This window comes from Trichomonas vaginalis, chromosome III (genome assembly GCF_026262505.1).
Source record: "Trichomonas vaginalis G3 chromosome III, whole genome shotgun sequence".
In the NCBI taxonomy this organism is placed as follows: domain Eukaryota; phylum Parabasalia; order Trichomonadida; family Trichomonadidae; genus Trichomonas; species Trichomonas vaginalis.
In genome coordinates this window covers 14,756,717-14,778,382 of record NC_067205.1, presented here as the reverse complement: position 1 = coordinate 14,778,382, position 21,666 = coordinate 14,756,717, and the positions used below count along the sequence as shown (strand labels likewise).

The following is a 21,666-nucleotide window of genomic DNA, read 5'->3' as shown; positions in this document are numbered from 1 at the left end:
GGTCATACCAAATTTGCTATAAACTATCATTGAGCACGATGTATTTGAGTTGACAAGAAGTTTCAATCTTAATTCAATCTATTAATATTCCATAAAATGCAGAATGTTTCGTAGATATGGTCTGTTTTCGTAAAAGTATTCGTTAAAATCGAAAATGAGCATAATTTTTGAGATAAGCAGAGAGAGTGTAGAATATTAAGACAGTATTGTTTTGAATTACTATCACTTTATTAAATTCAATATTGAATACGAGATCATATTGCCAATAAATCTTTAATTTAGAGTGGAGTTCGTATAGGTATGTCTATTTTAAGCTACATGCTTTTTTATTCGCATAAAGTTTTGAAACCCCACACCTCCTCTCAATTTTCATTTTTTTAATAAAAAATGTGTAATGGCTGAGATCATTTAAAATAAATCAAATTTAAGAAACAAATTTTTTCTTCTCAATTCAATTTTGTGAAGGGTTCGATGAACCCACTCCAAGAAGAAGCTTTTACTGTTGCTATACAATCTATATTTTCTGGATATGCAGAAGGAGCATATTTGCATCTATCAAATGCTGACAAAGAAGTCACAAATCCATTTTTTCAACAATTAGAAAACACCATTTCAAAATTGTTTACTTTTGGTAGGACAACCTGGACTCTTCATTGTATTTCAGAGATGTTTTCACCGTTTCATCCGCCGTTTTCTGATAATATTTACTTTAACGAAATGTATTCATTTAAAATCAAAGCATTAGAAGAATTCGTTCAGATTGCAAACAATAAATATAGTACCAAAAATCAAATTTTATCAAACTCATCAAGTATTATTGAAAATTTCTCTTACGTCAGAAACGAATATCAAACATTTTATCACATTTTATATGATTACATCAAGGATACATTATATACTATAGGTTTTGAGACAGTTTTTAAACTCAAAGGAGAAAAATCAAATTTATTATTCGAAGATTTAAACACAAATACTCTTAGAACTGTTTCGTTTTCCATTACTGATCCTGATTCTGTTGTTTTCTTACCACAAAATGTCGAAATTACTCAAGCTTTGCAAAATAATTTTATTCAAATTTACTTATATCCGAATAAATTACCTAAAATGCCATTTGCAGCAACATGTTCGTTAACTAATACTTCAATTATATCAAGTTTCCCACCTATTGACGTCATTTTCCAAATTGCAAGAGAAAATCTTGTTTCTCAAGATTTAAACTCATTCAGACAATTATTTGACTTAATCCCTACATTGTATGTTCCAGTTCTTCTGGCAAATTATAGTGTTATTTCAGAAAATTTGGCAAATTATTCAAGTTTATTTACAGGGCAAAATGAAATCATATTCGGAACTGACATTTTTAAAATGATCATAAATGAACTTAATTTAGCTTCAATTTGTTCTGAATTTTCAAATTTAAATATTATTCCAAATAATTTTGTTACTCATTCATTTCCTTACTACTGTAGGAACTTCCTTACTCAAGAAAAGCTTCTCGCATTTGATAATTCAGAATTTTTAACAATTTCCCCTCAAGATTTCAAAAATGATTTTTCATTTGTTTATTCTTATCTTTGTTTACGCGAATTTCTATCAATATTTAACACAACTCAGATTACTCCACAAATTGAAACTTCTTTCAAACAAATTTCCAAGTATTTATTATTAATTGAGCCTTCAATACGTTCTCAAGTAGCAAATGACCTGTTTTCATTGATATTCCTTCAGAAGGATGGCCAATACATATGCAATGCAGGAATTGCTCAATATTTATGTCATATTATCGAACCATTTACAGATTTACCATTAGTTAGACAAGCAATTCTCTCATTGAACACAGGAATAACTGGCCTTACGAGTGCAAACATTTCCGCATATTTCTTGGCCGGCAAAAACGCTTTAATCAAAAGTGTTTCAAATCATGACTGGAAAACCGCCAATTTAATCATAAAAACGTCAACATTGTACAAAGATTTTTATGATACAGCTCTCGGAGTCTACCAACTTGGTGTCCATGGTTTAAATCAAGATTCAGAAATTTCATCAAATATAATTAAACTTGAATATGGATTTTCAAGTGTAAATGGTAGTGATGCATTGAGAATGTCACGATCACGATATCCTGACTACATAAATTTGATTGACAAAAGAATATCAATTTCAAAAAAGTCAAATGCATTGTATGCGTTCAATAACCAGTTCAAATACGAAACAATACAGAATTTAGCATCACAGTTAGATGATGATCCATTTATTTTCCTTAAAAACAGAAAAGGAGAAGCATTTATGGATGTTTTTTCATTAACAAAGAATTTATATGAATATTTGAGTTATTTAAATCTATATTCACGTTGTTTGTTCTCTTGTACATGTATAGGAATAACATTTGGTCCATTGCAATCAATAAGAAATGCAATGTTGAATGGAATGATCGTTGATGCGAATAATTTAGCAAATATTTATCATTTGAATTTGTTTGATTTTGTCATTGAAAACATTGTTCATTTCGAATTAACAAAAGAGTTTGTTATGCAGTATTACGATGAACATCCTTTAGTTTGTACTGCTATTGCAGCAACAATGTTTGCAACTCAAGATTTTCCAATGATTCCTTCAAAATTTTTACAAAAAATTGAAGCGAAAAACGATAAAATTGGAAATTTGACAAATTTACTTTTATCAAAAGAAAAAGATTTATCATTATATGATGATTACATCTATAGTATTTCTCCTGTTGTATTGAATTCATTGATCATGAAATACATCAATGATGCAGATGTAGATGTTATACTTTACATTGCAGAAATAATTGAAAGTTTAGGAGAAAATTTAGATGAAAAAATCATAAAATTAAGGTTAAACAAAGAGATTGAAAAGTTGTCTTTTATGACAGATAAAACGCAAATTGTTCAAACATTAGCTTCAGAGAATAAGAAAGATGCTTTATTTGCTTATTTGCATAGAAATGAAACGAAGAAACTAATTGATGTAGCAATGAAAAACACTACTTGTTTGAAACGACAAATCATGGAAGAATTTCCAATTTATATCAAGTATTATATTGATGAATTACCTGATTTGAGTGCAAAGATAACAAGAGAAGACAGATTGTTCATTAAATATTTCCATTCTTTACCACAAAGAATCATAAATGCATGCGAAAACATGGATAAAAGATCAATTGCTGATTTCTGTGTAAATGATGAAGAATTTTGTTTCAACATCACTGTAAAATCAAGAATTTTGTTATCTGATCTTGATTACATTAATATCATTAAGAAACAAAGACCAATTGATGATTTTATAGCTATTTCAAGACGAATTTTACAGTTTGCAAGAGATGTAATTGATTTTGCATGTATAGAAGTAATTGAAGAATATTTAATTGGTTTAACAATTGATTCTCTTGAAAAAGAATTCGAAGTTCAAGTTTCCATTACGAAGATTCTTCATTTCCTTCATGATTTCAAGTTGAGCAGTCCTATTTTTGAGTCATTCGCTGAGATTATTAATAGATCTCCTTATTCTATCTTCAACAAACCATATTCTTTCAAAGAATCAAATGACCAATTACAGATCATTATGTTTAAGTTGAATTTAGACAGCGAATACTTGAAAATTGAAAATAAAATCGGATATGATTCATCGCAATTCATTACCGCAAATGTTATTACATTGCTTAAATTCGGCTTCTTTAATGAAGCAAAGAATTATGTCCAGAATTACCTGAAAACGCATCCTGGATATGATATTTTAGAATCAATCACATCTTCAATTTTCATTAAAGATATTTCACCAAATATCATGGATAATATTTCTTTCTGTTCTCCTGTAATAAGGTATTTCATTCACAGTAGTTTCATTAATCATGATGTCCTCAAAGTCGTGAATATCACTCCACCGGAAAACTTGATTGAAGAGAAAACATTTATCGGACTTTCAATTTACACACATGTTCATAACATTTCAACTCAACATCCTGTGAAAATTCCAACGAAAAAGAATGTTAGAGTTGATTATATAGAAAGCTGCTACCAATTCCTAAGAGCTGTCCTTCAGATACCTTCTTCTATCGATGTCTTCATCGCTTTCGGAGATTACGCTGATGCTTTGACTCAATTATTAAGTGATTCACTTGACGATAAAGGTGCGGTTATAAAAAGTGCCATTCAATCGTCGATTATCTCGAATACGTTCAAACCATTCCTACATGACTTGAAGAAGATGGATAGTAACATGGTTTTGACACGAGATATATGGAATTTCCTTCTGGAATTCTGCAAACAACATGAGTTGCACTTATTATTAATTGAAATTTATTTGTCACTTGATAATAGAGTTGAAGCTGCCCATGAAGCACTTGAAGAGTTTAAGAGAGCTGAAAAGGCTTCAATGCAACTGTTTTTCTTAGGAAGTGCACTTAATAATTTAATTGAAGTTAAATTTTCGTCTGAAGATGGTCATTCACCATTATCAGCTAATGACGAACAGATACTAATCATTGCTGAGATTCAAAAGGAACTTTGCATTAAAGTTTTGGAAAATGGAATGAAAAAGTGTCCAGATCTCCTTTATGACCCAGAATCTATTATAGAAGCATGTGCTTTATGTGTAAAGTTCAGAGTCCCCATGTTATATGCGAAAATTTTGGCATTATTCCAACCAAAAATTTTCCCAATTATGGTTGTCGAATTTTTACTCAAAAATGATAAATCTGTTACTCTTTCTCAGATTTATGATGGAATCAATGATATTTATGGAGAAACTGGAATTCGAGCTTTATTATCCGCGATTCAACTAACGAAAGATTACTCAAATATCCCTGAGTTGATTGTTCAAAGGTACGGAGTTGATAAGAACACAAAGAAAGCTGTCAAACACTTAATTGAATTTGATGATTTGATGACTGCCTTTGCTTTATGCGAAAATTCACCAGATATGAATGAATTTCTACCTATGATTGCTCATAGAGCATCTGAAATTGGCTTGACTCATATTGTAAATATTGTATCAGCCAAAATTAGAAAAGGAAAAAATTAAAACTAAAGAATAAAGTTGTTTGTTTATGTAATACTAATTTAGGAATGTTTATTAAACAAATTAAATAATATTCATTGGCAAATGGATCAATAATTATTGAATGATTAATATTATGTCATGAGAGAATAGACTTATCGTTGGTTGTTAACATCTGATTGCAATTTTTTGATATATATGGGTCCCTAAGATATTTACATGAAATGTATTTTTACTTGGTAAGAATTTTATATTTCCAGAAATAAAACAATTATTTTAGATGGATCCTTATCAAAAATTAACATTACTAGATACGACATTTGAGATGTTAATACAAACTTAAATTTTGCAATCATATATATGCATAAAAGTTGTTTTAATACTATTTCTAGCTTGAGAATAAGCAAGTCATCCACATTTCACCCAATTCTGTAAAGCTGGAGATCTAAACGGCGAAAGGATTTCTAGAATTACATAATTTTTGATTAGTGAAAGCACTCATTAAGAGGAAAGCTGTGCGAAAAACAATTATGTCCGTAAGATGACGCTTTTATAAAATTATGGCGCCAAAAATTCAATAATTGACGATTATTGTAAACTTCTATGATGGGAGAGGCTTCAGATCCTGTAACGGTGCTTTTAGATAACGAGCAATATGTCGCAATAATGTTCGGCCTGTTCTCGGCCTTTTTATTTCTCTTTATTATTTCTCTTCGAAATAAAGAATTCGAAACATATTTGTTTTTAGTTGCCCCAATCATTGGCGTAACTATCAGCATGCTATCGATAAAATATATTAAAACGGCTATATATTACATCTCAGTCTTTCTCGATTTCCCAATGTCATTTATCGAAATTTGTCTGTACGTTCAATTCATCAATTTCGTTGCAAGACTTATCAGAAAGAATAACGCCGAGCGTGGATCTAAATACATGGCAATCGAATTTATTATAACATTCCCTGTACTTATTTTATCATTTTTCTTGATTATAGCCGTTTTCAATAGCGAAAAGTTTAATTTTGGTCATGGTTTAACTCTCGGTGCTATTGCATTTTGCTTCATTTACTCAATTGTTACAGATAACGGAACGCTAATTGATGTTTCCCTACTTCTTTTCAAAGTTGCGTTAATCCTTGTCCAAGTACTGGCCAATGTTGATCCAATGGCAATAAAGATAACCCGCATCACTCTTGTTCTTATTTCCGTAATTTCATATAATTTCAAATTCGACGAACAAGAATACCAGCCAAAGGTCATTGAAGCATGTATCAAGGTTGTAGACGAAAGCTGCATTCCTAACCTTTGTATTTCATTTACACTCGCCACGATTTCTTATGTATTCCTTTCGCCAAACGCCTTCATCAAACTTCATCCAAGAGTTTCCAATCTTCAAATTTTTACATACCCCATTGTCTTCATTTTCTATTTGATAAATGAAGTACTTTATTATCATACATTCAAGACACCATCTAGCCTGAAAAGCCTGCAGTAAAATGAAACATTATGTAATCATTCTTATTAATAAATATTAAAATTTTCAATTATTACTCTTTTTCATATATAACTCAGCCGGCTGCATATATTAATATATTCCCTGTTGATATTATATCACAGAGTTAAAAACCATAAAAATACTGTGAAAAATTATCAAAATAAGTCAAATTGCACGTCATTTGAAAATTGAGTATATAAAAGTTTCCAAAATTTATTCATAATCAAGAATAAGATAAAACAATGTGAATAAATAAAACCGCAATTTCGAATCAAACAATTTTCATTAGATATGGCCATTTGTTGATCCACCACTATACTGCTCGCCTTTAATGTTATGGAGTTTAAAATCGGAAGACCTCCGGCGAATAGATTTTGTTGGATTTCCAAGACCATTTGATGAAGGGCGGCTGGGTAAATTGTTGTTATTAACTCTTCTATCATGCATTCTCTTGAGAATTGATGGGTCAACAATGCTCAGCATGGGAGTATTCATATTTTATAATGTGAATTGTTTGGAGATTTGAATGGAATTTTACATTTTTTAGAGATACAATGAAATTAATTCATTCAATTGTTTGAAAAAATATTTGAAAACAAATTGGAACAACTTGTATTAACATTTAGATAAATGTTCTTAATCCTTTTCATGAAAAATTGTAAAAAGTCAAGTTGTCAAAGCTCACAAAATGCAAAGTATTGAAATGATTTTCACATTCAAAAAAAATATTCTAAATACAATGAATTTGAAAGGATTATATCTATTCCGTGTGTGTAAGCTTTTTCGCTCATGAGTAGGGGTAATTTTAGCTAAAAGTGACACACCCGTGAAGGGTGTGATTACCGATCGGTAATTTCGACAGTTTAGAATTTAAAATTTTTTATGGAACTGTTGCGAGTTTCATAAAGAATTTAATGAATATAAGCAAAGATTTGAATCAAAATCTTAGACCTAAGCCGCTCGATTCGCTCGCGGCTTCCGCGAATTACAGATCAGCAAAGATTTGAATCAAAATCTTCGAACTAAGCCGATCGCTTCGCTCGCGGCTTTCTTTATTATTTTAAATTTGCATATTTCCATCAAAAGTTCATAAGGTAAAAAATTTCGTTTATTTTTACTAAGAAAAAAAAGGTTTTTGATAATAAATTTATTTTATTTCGAAAAAGTAGCAATAATCGTAAAAGGGTATTGATAGGCTTGCTAAAGTAACTAATTTTAGCTGTCAAATACTTTTGTATTTTGAAGTAAATTAGTATAAATTTGTTTTTACTTTTATTTCGAAAAAGTAACAATAATCGTAAAAGGGTATTGATAGGCTTGCTAAAGTAACTAATTTTAGCTGTCAAATACTTTTGTATTTTGAAGTAAATTAGTATAAATTTGGTTTTACTTTTATTTCGAAAAAGTAACAATAATCGTAAAAGGGTATTGATAGGCTTGCTAAAGTAACTAATTTTAGCTGTCAAATACTTTTGTATTTTGAAGTAAATTAGTATAAATTTGATATTATTTTAACTCCCTTTGAAAACCTCAATTTTCCATACAGAGGGAACGGGAATAGCATCCAATATTCCCTGAGAATGGTTGCACATTCTCAGTTCCCTCTATATTTCGAACGAAGCTCTCATCGGTCTTTTTTTTAATACTAAACGTTTTTTTTCACTGTCACTTTTAGCTAAAATTTGGGTTTGCCTTTCGCTCATATATGTTTTTCTATATTTTGAAAATTCAATGAAAGAATATGTTTACAGTAGTAGATAATAATGAAGTGTAGATTTCAAATACCATTATTATTATAAAATAGAAATTCAATATATTATTTAGTTTTTTAATTTCATCCATTATTTATTTTGATATTTAGATAGTGATACATGAAGTAATTCAACTTTCATAGCTTGTTTAATAAAATTTCGTCAAAAAGTTTCGCCTCAAGAAAAATTATGCCCAACATGGCCTTTGCTAAAATCGATTTCATTCAAAATATATCATATGGTTGAAGTTGAGATCGAAATGGTGAAAAGAAATATGGTTTTCTCCTGTAAATTCAATCTCAAATAATTTTCCAACCTTTATTTACAAAATATCATATTTATAAAATGGCATTTTGAAGCATACGCATGATTGCAAAGTTCTTCTGGGGAAATATCAAACCAAGGCAAGCCAATAGTTGTAAACCTATTCAATTTTAGGGGTGAACTTCCCTCCTTTTTTTCAAAATGATATATGATGAAGATGTGATGACATGGGATTATCAAGAAGAAATTGAGGGTAACAATAATGAAGACTTTTTAGATAGTATTATTACCTCTGAAGAAAATCAATATTCTGGCGAAAATTATATGAATCTCCAAATTGAAAATACTGATAATAACTGTATAGATCAGAGTATAGATAGTGCTGATATCAAACATCAGAGTATATGTCAAATCTTATATAATGGAGTCCAAATCATTCGTATTGTAGAAAATGAAATGAAAAATGAAAATCCGCCACGAAAATCCCCGATTAATGATAGAATCTCTAGTCAAAACAGACAAATATTATTTAATTGGCTCTTTGCTCATCAACAAAACCCTTATCCAAAATTGGCCGATTTTATTGATCTGGAATATAAAACCGGACTTGGAAAGAAAAGGATTCAAACATTTTTTATCAACTACAGAGCCAGATTGTTAAAAAGAGCTCCTCGCGGAGGGATCATCAATCAACTTGTAACAACTGGACAATAGAGATAGAATAAAAATTGTACTATATTATATCTATAAACTTTTTTTGAGGAATCACAGAAAAAAAAAAAAATATTCTCTTATGAGGTTAAAAAAGGAAAGCTGTTGTAAAAAGAAATACTATTTTTATTTATATACATGATAATCGTTGATGGTTTCGGCAAATTCTATTATGTTTTTTTTAAATGGCCCATGTATTATTTGGAAATGCTTTGGACAAAAAGGAACAAACTCGATTTTTCTATGATAAGCCTAAGTGATTTTTGTTTTCAATTTAATTGCTTTTTGAGTTGTAAATAGAAGTAAAATAAAATCAAGTATTAATTGCTTCGAGAGAAAGGACGCTGGCTCCTCGAATAACGCAGGAATCAACAACGACGGGCTTTGGATCAAATGGAGCTTTGATTTGAACCCTTCTCAAAGAAAGATTCATGAACTGGTCAATGCCAACAAGAGTTCCTATTGCCTCTCTTTTTTGGTTGATAGTAATCCTTACCTGCTTTTGCAGGAGAGATTTCATTTCAGGATTGAAAACAACAGTCATTCGAAATGTCACTTTTTTAACCTAAAAAATTTAAAAATTTAAAAAATGGATGAATAATTGATAAAATTAGAATTAAATGATTGACTTCAGAAAAAACTGAATTTACAAATAATCTTTTTATAAAATATCTATTGATTTCAAAAAAGGAAAAAGCTAAAATTTTATTAATCGGAATAATTTGAAATAAAAATTAAGTCAAAAAATGATTATTAATAACGAGACTACTATATTTTGCATTAGAGTTCTTTGATATACATATATTGTAAGTTTTTATGAAAGCTATAGAGTAAATTAATGTGAATATGATAAAATTACATATCAGTAGATTAATGAACAGATTCACACAAGCTTAAAGGATGTTGAAAGTATTTTTACACTTGCTAGAATTATAATAGTGCCGAATAGATTTCCTGATAAAAGTTCATATGCTTCACAGCCAGTGTGCTCATTAAATCTATTATCAATTGCATGTACTCATTCGTATTTTATGGAAAATACTTGAATCAAATCTCAAACATTTCGATTTCAGAGAAAAATGCGCCATATATAAAATTTTGTGAAAAATTAACACGCGCGTAATACTACCGAAGATAATTTTCAATGCATAAACGGTCTGTCAAACTTTGAGTTCAAAATCTCTATCGGTGAATTTTGAAGAGGTCTGTTAGGGCCAAAATGTCTGCAGAAGAGCGTATCGCAGAACTTACTGCAAGAGTTGCCACATTAGAAGCAGCTATCAAGACAGGTGGAATTGCACCAGTTGCAACAACAAACGATGCTGATTACCCATTCCTTGCCAAACTTTCTGGTGATGATCTTATTGCTGCTAAAGCCCTTATTACAGAAAATGCTACACTTCATAAACAAGTTGCAGAACTTAATGAAACACTCGAAGCTAAGAATTTCCGTATCAAGCATATGAAGGAAGCTCTTGATAAGTACGTTAAATAAAGTTTGGTAAATAAATAATTGGTTTGATCTACAGTATTTTAAAATACGATCAATCTTTCTATTATTAAAAAAGAACATGATAAAAACTTTTTAATTCTTAGGTTTTGAAAGGTACTGCTCTGATAAGATATATTTGAGTACAGTTTGATATCTATTAAGCTTGCTAATTATCTCATATTTCTCAATTATATGATATTTGGCAATCTCAAATCGCATTATTCATTCATGGATTAGTTTATATCGCCTTAGGTAACAACTTTGCAGATCTAGGATCTGCAAAGTTGATACCTTCCTTATTATTTATTTTATTTATCGAAATGAAAAAAATATAGGTAAATTAAAAGGTGAACGAAAATCTCTCTGGAGAAGCTTTTAAAGCTTTTGGATATTTTCATTAACTGGATCTATATATAAATATTTAAAAACAGTTTTGATAAAAACAAAATTGATGACATGACGATCTAGGATATGTAGGAGTAAATTAAGCTTTTTGCATTTGAATATTTCCAAAATAAAATTAAATGCTTCCTCAAAGCCGTCCATATCTGACCATGTATTTTAGTAACATTGTCTGTTTCATAAAAACTTAATTGGTAGTGAATTTACGCAAAAACTCCAAGTTTGGTTTCGAAATATGAAACGAAGTATTGTGAACCAAAATGAAACTTTAAATGAGAGAATATTCTTTCGTGGATAATACTTTTGTTCTGTACTATTTCCGCTCACAATCAACCAATTCTTGTGGCATTAGCAAAACTTTTTACTCTTTTTCGTTGTTTCCGTTATTAAATTGATTCACTCGGAGTGGTTTTGTCAGACATAATTTTATAGTTTTAAAATTGAGAACTCAATTCTTGATAAATATAATATTAAGGATGAGTTAATTCAAATAAATTATGCAAATTTAACCAGACTTTTCAGAAGAATGAGTGTAAACTCGAGCATTGAAACAATTTATGCTAAATTACTAAATGACACAAAATTGTATACATGGACATGACATGTAATCTTTTATTCTGAATTGAATTCAATTTCCCATTCAAACTTTTTTCAGAATTTTTTTTTCATATATTTTGATGATGAATTTTCTTCCGATTTTATATAGTTTGGCAATTGCTGATGATGATCCTCCCGTGGACCAAGAAACAATTCCTAACGCTCCTTCGTTTCAGAATTTGAAAATGCCCAAATCAAATATAAAAGAAATTTACGATAATTTATATATTTCCAGAGAATTATCGGAAACTGACAACATCAATTCACAGGAAACAAAGTTTCATTTCTACTTCAGCAATATTTTAATTAATAAATTAACTGTAACAAATTGTTGGGCTTTAGGATCGGTTGTGGATCCATCATCAGGTGGAGCCATTCACGTGTTCAGATCTTCTCTTACAACGAGTAATGAAATCAATACATTCACTTCAAATCGCGCAACAACAGGCGGAGCTATCTGTTGCCTTCAATCCCAAGTTTACTTAATGAAATCCATCTTTAATCAGAATATTGCCTACAAATTTGGTGGAGCCGTTTGTTATGAAGGAGATTCTCTTGTAGAGAACTCTCTCAACGTCAAGTTAGTACTCCAAGAGTGCAAATTTACTGGAAATATGGCACACTCATGCGGTGGAGGCTTATCGGCCTTAGCCTGTAGAGAGGCAATATTAGATCATTGTGAATTTAAGCAAAATCGTGCCGCATCATTTGGAGGAGGTATGGAATGCTGCCTAACAAACAGATTAGACATTTTTGATAAAAAAATCATTAATAATTACATTACAAACCACTTCTTCGATGATAAAGATGTTGCCCAAGATATCCGAAAGAATTATCAAAATTCGATTAGATATGGAGGTGGCGCATTGTATTTTGGAGGTCCACCAATGCCTAAAGACGATCAGCCACCAACTACATATGCATCTTTTTATACACAAAGTTGCTGTTTCTTCAATAACTTTGTTTTGGACAAAGATACTTTAGAAGTTTATGATTTTTCAACTGAAGAAGAAGATAAAAATGAATACAAAGGAAGAGGACATGAGATATTTTTGAACTCTTATATTGGATGGATATCAATGAATGATGATTTTAAAGAACCAGAGTATTCACAATCAATTCCTAATCAATACATTTATTTTGTTAAAAGTAACGAACAAAATCTAAATTGGGCAGTAATGCAAACAAATGGATCTATGCCTGTATGTGAAGATTCAGGAAAAGCAATTAAAAGAATAATTGCAGATGAAATTAAATATGCAAGAATAAGTAATACATTGACTGATGATCAGCTAACTTCCAATGTTGAACAACCAACTGAATATACATATGTTGCAACACCAGTTACAAGATTACCAAGACAAACAACACAATCACTTGTTTATCCAACAGCAAGAACATTAGAAAAAGATTCATTCCCGTTCGAATTTTCAGGTTACAGTGTAATTCCTACTAATGCAATGACTCCATTTAGTACTGCACAGCCATCACCTATCGCTACACCAGAAAGAACTCCTGAAAAGTCGCCTGACCCGACACGCGTTCCTGGAAGTGGTGAAACAATTACTGTTACCCTAACTGTCTCTCTTCTTAAAACTCTTATATTTAGGGTCATTTAACATTGGTAGAATCAAGTACACTCACTATTGTAGAAAAAGAAACTCATATCGCAATAGAAATGATTGTAAAAGATTCAGAATCAAAATCTAGTTCTAATACTGGTGTAATAATTGGTGCTACGGTTGGCTGCTTGGTTGCTATTTTGTTGATTGCACTTATTGCCGTGTTTTTATACAGACGTTCTAAGAATATTTCTTCAGATAACTCGATTGAAATTTCTGAAGAAACCGATGTTGGAAATGCAGAGAATGAACTAACACGGACAGGAATGTTTAATATGCAAGTTCAACAGCAACCTGACGAAATTCTATCTGATGGTGAACAAGAAGAGAATGCTTCCTAAAAGATAAATGTTTTTATTCATTTTTTTTAATTATGTGGATTATTTCCATATGTTAATATCTGATCATAGACTGTACCTGTCAAAGTATCGGGGTTCTCAATTTTCCTCACAAACAGCGGTTTTTTCAAAAAAAAAATTTCTATCATTATACTGAGAATGTATATGCATTTTTTTTAAAGTAATGTTCTCGTCTTACAATTATAGAATTAAGTTTAATAATATTTTATTTACAGGATTTTGCTGATCAATGAGCATTAAACATCTATTCTTGAACATGATTTGCCATTTACTTTATATATGAACAAAAATTTTTAATTTTTCTGAAGAATAAATATCAAACATTTTATTCGAACAAAGATTTTGGATAATTCGCAAGTTCTGGAAAAGACCGTCCATTTTCTCCATAGCATTCTCCCGGGAATATTGGAGAAGATCCCATGTACTGTCTAGCAAAAGCTTCTGGTTCACGGACGAAGTCAATATTCATCTCAAATGGTTCCCATTGAAGGGCATTAGTCATTGTATCAACGAGTTTTATTTGCTGTTGAAAACTTGACGATTGAATTGTATTTAGAGCTTTGTCGATAAGAGGCCTTGCTTCGTATATTCCGCTTCTTTGTATCTTTAATACTATAATGTTTCTCCATGCTGTTTGGTGCTGGGGATCGTAATACAACGCTCTATTCAAAACCTGCATCGCATCGTCAAGCATTTGCTCTTGATGGTAAAGGACAGCAAGCTCACACCAAAATTGTGCGACATCGGTCCAGTAATTTATGCATTTCTTGTAATAATCAATCGAAGCTTGGAAATTCTTTGAACGGAATGCGATTCTGCCTAGAATAAGGTTGAAAACAGGATCAACAGGATCGAGTTTTAAGCCTTCTTCTGCTATTTTCTTAGACAAGTCAAAGTTACTTTGACATAGGAGATATTGAGAATAATGATGTAACAAGCGGATTGATTTCGGCTTTTTTTCAACTAACTGCGCGTATATTTCGCCGGCTCTCTCTGGCTGTTGGTTTACCTGGTAAGTATAAGCAATTTGGAACTGAATATCTTCTTGTTTCAAATTGTTTGGAGGTGTATCGAGAATCTGTTCAAAGTAGTAAATTGAACTCGAATATTGTTGGCGGGTTCTGCAGATTACGCCAGCTCGAAATGCCATATCTCCGAAGTAGGGGAGTTGTGGCGTATGAGCGATGAGAGGCTTAAGAAGTTGAATGCTGTTTTCAGGGTAATTGAAATGGAAATAAACTAGTGAAAGGCCATAAGAAAAATGATAATCTGTTAAATGGGCATTTGCTCTTAGAGCATGCGCATATGATGCGAACGCATTTGGAAAATCACCAAGCGTTAAGTAGCAATGTCCTAATATAATCCATGATTTAATTAAACCAATATTCTCTTTCAATAACTGGCCGTTGTTATCGACTATTTTACTAATTTCGCCTATTGCTGATGTATATTTTGGAAAATATTGCTGGATAATACTTGAATTCGGGTTATAGCTAAAAACTTTTTTAGCGGCGTACTCAGACATGTCATTGCAATCCATATCTTTACACGTACGCACAGCGATAGTAAAGCTCTGCTCAAACTCTCTATTTAATCGATCAAGGAATTCTTCATTAGAGAGATGATCGAGCATAATTATTGTTGTCACTTTTCTTTTTATAATTTTTTTCTTTAGAGTTCGAAGATTTGAAATTTCAACAAAAAAGGCGGTTTTCAATTTCGCTCTTTTCTTGGAAGTGCTATTTATGACTGTCACATATTTATCCTTATTTTATGGGCTTATTGTTATTGATTTGAAATCAAAATCAGTTGTAACTGGATATTATGGATTTACTCCATCTCTAAAACATGTGAATATTGTAAGCCAATAGTAGTTTTTTAAAAAACAATAAAACAATGAATATCAATATCCTATAATACTATATAAACTGATCTTATACAACTATTTAGGTGTCCTAAATAATGGTGAAGCGTAATCTAAAGGTTTAAGACGGAGTTCTGAAGGGTGTGATACTCCGGGTTTAATTTTTGTTGTTGCACTTCGTTTCCTTACATTCTTCTTTGCAGGAGTTTTTGTTAATCTATTTGATGATTGAGAACGATAGAAGTTTTCCAAATTTAGTTTACTTGCATCGACTTTCATCCACTCTGCCACTTTGTTTGGATTTTTCCAATTCAAGTCTTTGATATCGCGCCTGATGATGCTTTGAATTGGAATTTCCTGGATATCATCATCTTGGTCTTCTTCTGAGCCATCAAAATCATAATCTCCCCAAGCTTCGTTTGAGAGTATCTTAAGTAAAATTTCTGGAGCATTTTTGCTTAACATAGCTCTAGCAATCGTCTCATCGTCATCAAGGAGATCATATTTCTCCACTAATTCTGCAATATCAATTTGCGATCTTCTTTTAGGAGCTCTGAGTGGTAATTTCGCCTTTGTTGATCGTTCATCATCATTCATTGAATCAAATATTTGAAAAGGATTCAACATTTTATCAATAAAATGAAAAACAGTTGCTGTAAGATCTTTTTCATTAGTAATGCAATACTTAGGTGAACATGTAATGAAAAGTATTGAACAACATACCTTATACATAACTAATACCATTGATAAAATTATTCCTGAATCTCCTGGTGGAAATCTTGCTTGACATATTATCCAAAGAGCTCTAATTCTTATATACTGACTGATATCTTCCATGTTTAAAACAAAAATTGAATGAATGTATTTAGCAACATGAAATAGAAGTCTTGGAACTATTCCAATAGTCAATGCTTGCCTAATATCTTCTATTTTTAATGGATGAAACTTAAAATTCTTCTTAAAATCAAATCTATCGCAGAAATCTATTGTAATTTGATCAATTTTTTCTTTGGAAAGGAAAAATTCCCAAGGTTTTCCAAAAGGATTAGGTATTTTACTTGGCTTATGCGTTTTTACTAAAGTTGAAGGCATCTTTTCTTCAACTTTGGCAGCTTTTTCAATTATTTGTAAAGAAACAAATTTTGGTTCTGGTTCGTATACTTTAGGCTTTTGGGCATGAAACTCGCGAGGAAATATGTTGTCAAGCAATTTCCAACCATCAATAATATTTCTTCGAATAGTCGCGCATTTTTTATCGTTTTTGGCAAGTTTGATGCTATTAGTAATTGCACTAAAGTATTCATCTGGCTTATCTTTGATTATGATCTCTTCTTTATCGTATCCTTTATTTCGAGTGTGAATTACAATGTTTTTTTCTGTAATATTAAACATTTTGCTAACAGCACGTATTGCCTGTTCTGTTGGAGTTATTCCCACTTTGTGTAGATATGCATTTGCAAAGGCAGGTTTAATAATTGTTTCCATTTCTTCTTTTGTGATGTCTTCAACTGTTTCAATCGCGTGTACGCGATCTAAATTTAGTGATAAATGAAATCTATCATCGTTCTTTTTATTAAACTGAGTTCTTGCTCTCCAAACTAAAGTTTGAGCCGCAAAAGGAATCTCTTCAATAAAGACTCCTTCTCTTGTATAGACTGAATTGAACTCTTCTTCAGACACAATGTCTCCAAATAGCCTTCTGGCAAGCTCACGCATAGAGTTATATCTTGCCATCAAAAGGCTTTATTGAATAAAATTTTTTGAAAATATAATCTTTCAATTCGGTCTCAATTTTATGTTGTCCTAACTATTATGAATTTTCTATCTGTATCAAGTTATCTCAGTTATTACATTCTGTAAATTAGTTTTTCACTAACTAATTTCAAAATCGATTCCTGACATATATGATTTAGGCACCCTTTTATACAATAAATACTTAACGTATCATCCTTTTAATCATATCGAAATGGCTTTAGTTATAACTTTGCAAATAGTATGGAACAATTTATATTCTTTTATTTCAAATATAAGGATGAAAAGTCCTTTGAAAATTTGTATGAATATTATGATATAGATCAATCTATTCAATAACTCCTTTCGAACGCACAACTATAATGAAATGACTTATGAAAAGCTTCATTCATGAAATGGTTGAGAGAAAAATAAATCAGAGGATTTTTAATAATATTTTTTACACATTTTTTTAATATTGGCTACTTCTTGCCGTATGAAGAGAGAAGATCATATATACTGGTCAATTCTAGCTCTTCAGCAATCAATACAGGGGATTTATAAAACAATGAAAAACCATTCCTTCATAAAAAACAAAAAGAACCCAATGAATTAAAATAATGAATGTTTTTGATAAAAAGATTTGCATCAGCACCTTTACTTAAAAGGAGCTTCACCATTTCTAAGTCGTTCTGTAAGATGGCAACTGATAAAGGACATTTTTCTTCAATAAATACTAAAGAATATCGATATAAATTTTAATAAAGAATTCGATATCTAAATAATGAACTTCATTAACCACAAAATTGAATATAATAATCTAAAAAAGAACTCTAAAGTCTATTATGATATTTGGATTTGCTCCATTGTCAATGAGCATACTAACTATTTCTGGTTTGTTTGATTTTACTGCAATAATTAATGGACATTCAGAGCCGCAAATATTATGAAAAATAAAATGAATTCGATGAGAACGAAAATGAACTCTATAATTGTTGAAATGAACTATATGATTGATACGATGAATTGAATGGGCTTAAAAATGAATCTTATGATTGCCAAAAAGAACTGAATGATTACAAATAAGAACTTTGTTGCCATGAGTTATAATATAGAATTTCATAAGTGCAAAAAAGAACTTCATTATCAAATAATGAATTGTCCAATGAATTAAAATTGAATCCAATGAATAATAAATAGAATGGTTTTTGTTTGATGAAAATAAAAAAGAACTTCATAATGGAATAATGAATTACTCCATGAATAATAAAAAGAATGTATTCGAAGTTCAACTTCAAATTTGGATTTGCACCATGGGCAAGTAAGAAAGTGATAATATCCCTGTTTTCGTTTTCAATTGCAATTGTTAAAGCAGTTTCATCACCATTAAAATATAATGAATGGAAGTATTAGATAATATTGAATTCCATGAGTGTTATATAATGAATTTTTCTATGAGTTATAATAAAGAATTTCGCCATAAATAAAAATATTGAATTCCATGAGTTAATCAAATGAACGTTTTGATGAGTTAGAAAAAGAACTCCTTGATCTGAATGATCACTTTTGTCATTCTCTGAGCTTTCACAATGATTCGTAAAGTCATTACTAGAACTAGCAGAAGAAACATTTGCAGAAAGAGAAGCATGAAAAATAAAATGAATTTCATGAATAAAAATAATGAATGGTATGAGTTAATATAATGAATAGAATGAGATATAAAATGAATTCCATGATATATGATATAGAATGCTATATTCATTTATATGAATTCATAATGGATTTCATAATAAATATAAAAAAGAACTCTGTGTTTTGAGTTTACTTCAGCTCCATTTTCAACTAGATATTTAACAATTTCGAAGTTATTTCGAACTACTGCTAAAGTTAATGGGCAAACATCATGAATAATTAAAATGAATTCCAGAATAAGTTAAATAATGAATAGAATGAATATAAATAATGAATTCCATGAAAGAATAATATTGAATTTTATGAACATTAAAATGAACTCTTTAAACTTAAAAAGAACTGATAAATGAATATATGAAGAAATCTATAAAGGTAATAATGAATTCCATAATGAAAATAAAGAATTTTTTGATAAATTAATAAAGAATTGATCTAAAAGTTAATAAAGAACTGTATAAACAAATGAAGAATAGTATTAACCAATAAATAATTAAATGAAATAACGATGAATGTTATAAAATAATGTAAAATTTCATAAATAAATTTAGAATTATATTTTTTGATAAAGAATGTCATAATAATATATGGAATAAAATGATAAGATAGAGAATTTCGTGATTATAAATAGAACATAATGAAAAAAATAAAGAATGTAATGAAAATAAAATTGAATTAATTCTATATTGACATTAACACCTTTACTGATCAAGTAAGTAACCATTTCCATCGAATTTGCTTTAATTGCAAGTGAAAGAGGTCTTTCATTAACAAATAAATTGAATTTCATGAGATTAGAAATTGAATTGAGATATTTTTCTTATAAGTATTAAATGAACATAATAAATAGTATAAAGAATTACTCTATGAGAAATAATATTGAATTGAATGAATATAAAAAATGACTCGATGATTATTATTAAGAATTCTATAAAATTAAATAAAATTACATGATTTTTCAAATGAACTCCATGAATATGATATTGAATTATATCAATATATATGGAATTCCGTTAACATGAGAAAATAAAGAATTCCTGTTTCATTCTCAATGTAATACAACATTGTATTAACATCAGCTCCTTTCTCGACAAAGAATTTAACGATATCAAAAATATTATTTTTAATTGCAATCGAAAGAGGGCATTCTTCGTTATATTTTTCATTTATATCGCCTTCATTTGCGATGCAAAACGATGCAGCCCTATAATTTGATGAAATTAAGCATTGAGCGATACTTAATTTTCCGACATGATTCTTTTGACTGATCCAATCAGCAATATCATTTCTGTAGCAGTCAACAGCTGCTGAATAGCAATTATCGAAAGTTGCATTATTTTTTTCTAAAATTTCTAAAATTTCCATGTTTCCACCTTCAACTGCTAAAACTTGTGTGCTTTGTGTAATTTTATACTTGTTTTCAAGCAAGTACTTGAAACATTTACTTGAACCATACTTTGCAGCGATATCTATCAAAGTATTTGTTGTTAATGATGGATCTAATTCAACTTTTTGATTATCAATGACTTTTTTCAAGTCTTCAAGTCTATCCCAACATATGTAGTACTGTGGAGTTCCATCTTTGAAGATTCCAGTCACGTCGGAACCTTTTTTTGAAAATTTCTCATCCTTGTAGAAGCCTTTAACACTAAGCATAACGCGGATATCGGTATTTTTGATGTCGAGATTTTGTCCGTATTTGTTTAATAACTCCAAACAGAGTTTTGCATATCTTGATATTGCTTTTGGTCTTTTTGTAGCTGCATAATCAATTGTTCGTAATACAAATTCGATAGAAACCATTTTAGCATCAATTTCCTTTGATATTTCGTCGAAATTATCATTTTCATTTTCGTTATCTTTCCAAATTAGCTCAGAAATTTGATGAGCATGTTTGAATTCAGGTAAAATTTCCGAATCGCTGATTTTCTTGTGTTTGCTATCAATATTTTGCCCTAAAACTTCGTTTTTTGTGCTCATTGAAATTGTCAAAAATTTTATTTCAATAGTTTTATGATTTCTTTCAATTTTTTTTATCTCTTCTCCGGTTACGAATTTATTGGCATTTTATCTCCGATTACCTACACAGTATCTGCTCTTAATCATATATGTAGGGTTCAAGCGAATACTAATATACCAGCGAATTAATAGAGTTTGAATATTTCGAATAAATTTCATCTCAAGTTTTGAGAGTAACCATGATTCCATATCGCTAAAACGTAAATGTTCGAATGGAATTATGCACATCATGTTCAATTATAGCTGCTGTAAGAAAATCATTTTTAAAATTAGCATGATTTAACAATTTATTAGAAATAAGTATATCATAAAAATTTCAGCATTTCTCATGTATAGCAATAATCAGAAGGAATTTGAAATTTTAAAAATTTTATCTTCTAAATATCAATAAATAGCACATATATTCTAGAATATCACTGACAGCGTTGAATATTAGTACCAAACGTATGTATCATACATGAGAAAAAACTATTTTAATTCTAGAATTTCTAAATTACCCAATAAATAAGAGCAATTGGTTTAACAAAGGGAATATTTCTTCTTAATTTATACATTTAAATTATATGTCAAATAGCTATTACTCAATATCTTAGAATGCAGTTGAAATTTTTTGGCTATTTCAAAAATATGCTCTTAATGAGATTTTAAATCGAAA

At 30.0% G+C, this 21,666-nt stretch overlaps 11 protein-coding genes across 11 annotated transcripts, besides 1 other annotated feature; 6 read left to right on the top strand and 5 right to left on the bottom strand.

Moving 5' to 3' along the window:
• Positions 1-466: 466 nt before the first annotated feature.
• Positions 467-5,062, top strand: TVAGG3_0703220 (uncharacterized protein; the record flags this gene model as incomplete). Its single annotated transcript, XM_001324779.1, has 1 exon — positions 718-5,040. One exon carries the CDS (start codon positions 718-720, stop codon positions 5,038-5,040), a length of 4,323 nt encoding a protein of 1,440 aa, XP_001324814.1.
• A 521-nt stretch (positions 5,063-5,583) lies between these two features.
• Positions 5,584-6,555, top strand: TVAGG3_0703210 (uncharacterized protein; the record flags this gene model as incomplete). Its single annotated transcript, XM_001324780.1, has 1 exon — positions 5,623-6,510. The coding sequence occupies one exon, from the start codon at positions 5,623-5,625 to the stop codon at positions 6,508-6,510; it is 888 nt and encodes a 295-aa protein (XP_001324815.1).
• A 240-nt stretch (positions 6,556-6,795) lies between these two features.
• TVAGG3_0703200 (uncharacterized protein) lies at positions 6,796-7,005 on the bottom strand (the record flags this gene model as incomplete). Its single annotated transcript, XM_051243460.1, has 1 exon — positions 6,796-7,005. The coding sequence occupies one exon, from the start codon at positions 7,003-7,005 to the stop codon at positions 6,796-6,798; it is 210 nt and encodes a 69-aa protein (XP_051090047.1).
• Positions 7,006-7,301: 296 nt separating this feature from the next.
• Positions 7,302-8,203: a mobile genetic element.
• A 503-nt stretch (positions 8,204-8,706) lies between these two features.
• Positions 8,707-9,239, top strand: TVAGG3_0703180 (homeobox protein transcription factors family; the record flags this gene model as incomplete). The annotated part of the gene is made up of 1 exon (XM_001324781.1): positions 8,727-9,239. The coding sequence occupies one exon, from the start codon at positions 8,727-8,729 to the stop codon at positions 9,237-9,239; it is 513 nt and encodes a 170-aa protein (XP_001324816.1).
• A 134-nt stretch (positions 9,240-9,373) lies between these two features.
• On the bottom strand, positions 9,374-9,780 carry TVAGG3_0703170 (small nuclear ribonucleoprotein G family; the record flags this gene model as incomplete). The annotated part of the gene is made up of 1 exon (XM_001324782.1): positions 9,550-9,780. One exon carries the CDS (start codon positions 9,778-9,780, stop codon positions 9,550-9,552), a length of 231 nt encoding a protein of 76 aa, XP_001324817.1.
• A 409-nt stretch (positions 9,781-10,189) lies between these two features.
• On the top strand, positions 10,190-10,977 carry TVAGG3_0703160 (uncharacterized protein; the record flags this gene model as incomplete). The annotated part of the gene is made up of 1 exon (XM_001324783.2): positions 10,456-10,731. One exon carries the CDS (start codon positions 10,456-10,458, stop codon positions 10,729-10,731), a length of 276 nt encoding a protein of 91 aa, XP_001324818.1.
• Positions 10,978-11,807: 830 nt separating this feature from the next.
• On the top strand, positions 11,808-13,346 carry TVAGG3_0703150 (lipid binding; the record flags this gene model as incomplete). Its single annotated transcript, XM_001324784.1, has 1 exon — positions 11,808-13,346. One exon carries the CDS (start codon positions 11,808-11,810, stop codon positions 13,344-13,346), a length of 1,539 nt encoding a protein of 512 aa, XP_001324819.1.
• A 59-nt stretch (positions 13,347-13,405) lies between these two features.
• TVAGG3_0703140 (single helix bin domain-containing protein) lies at positions 13,406-13,690 on the top strand (the record flags this gene model as incomplete). Its single annotated transcript, XM_001324785.1, has 1 exon — positions 13,406-13,690. The coding sequence occupies one exon, from the start codon at positions 13,406-13,408 to the stop codon at positions 13,688-13,690; it is 285 nt and encodes a 94-aa protein (XP_001324820.1).
• A 343-nt stretch (positions 13,691-14,033) lies between these two features.
• TVAGG3_0703130 (cellular component assembly) lies at positions 14,034-15,341 on the bottom strand (the record flags this gene model as incomplete). Its single annotated transcript, XM_001324786.1, has 1 exon — positions 14,034-15,341. One exon carries the CDS (start codon positions 15,339-15,341, stop codon positions 14,034-14,036), a length of 1,308 nt encoding a protein of 435 aa, XP_001324821.1.
• A 230-nt stretch (positions 15,342-15,571) lies between these two features.
• Positions 15,572-17,328, bottom strand: TVAGG3_0703120 (uncharacterized protein; the record flags this gene model as incomplete). Its single annotated transcript, XM_001324787.1, has 1 exon — positions 15,651-17,306. One exon carries the CDS (start codon positions 17,304-17,306, stop codon positions 15,651-15,653), a length of 1,656 nt encoding a protein of 551 aa, XP_001324822.1.
• Positions 17,329-19,985: 2,657 nt separating this feature from the next.
• On the bottom strand, positions 19,986-21,007 carry TVAGG3_0703110 (protein ubiquitination; the record flags this gene model as incomplete). Its single annotated transcript, XM_001324788.1, has 1 exon — positions 19,986-20,972. The coding sequence occupies one exon, from the start codon at positions 20,970-20,972 to the stop codon at positions 19,986-19,988; it is 987 nt and encodes a 328-aa protein (XP_001324823.1).
• Between the last annotated feature and the right edge of the window lie 659 nt (positions 21,008-21,666).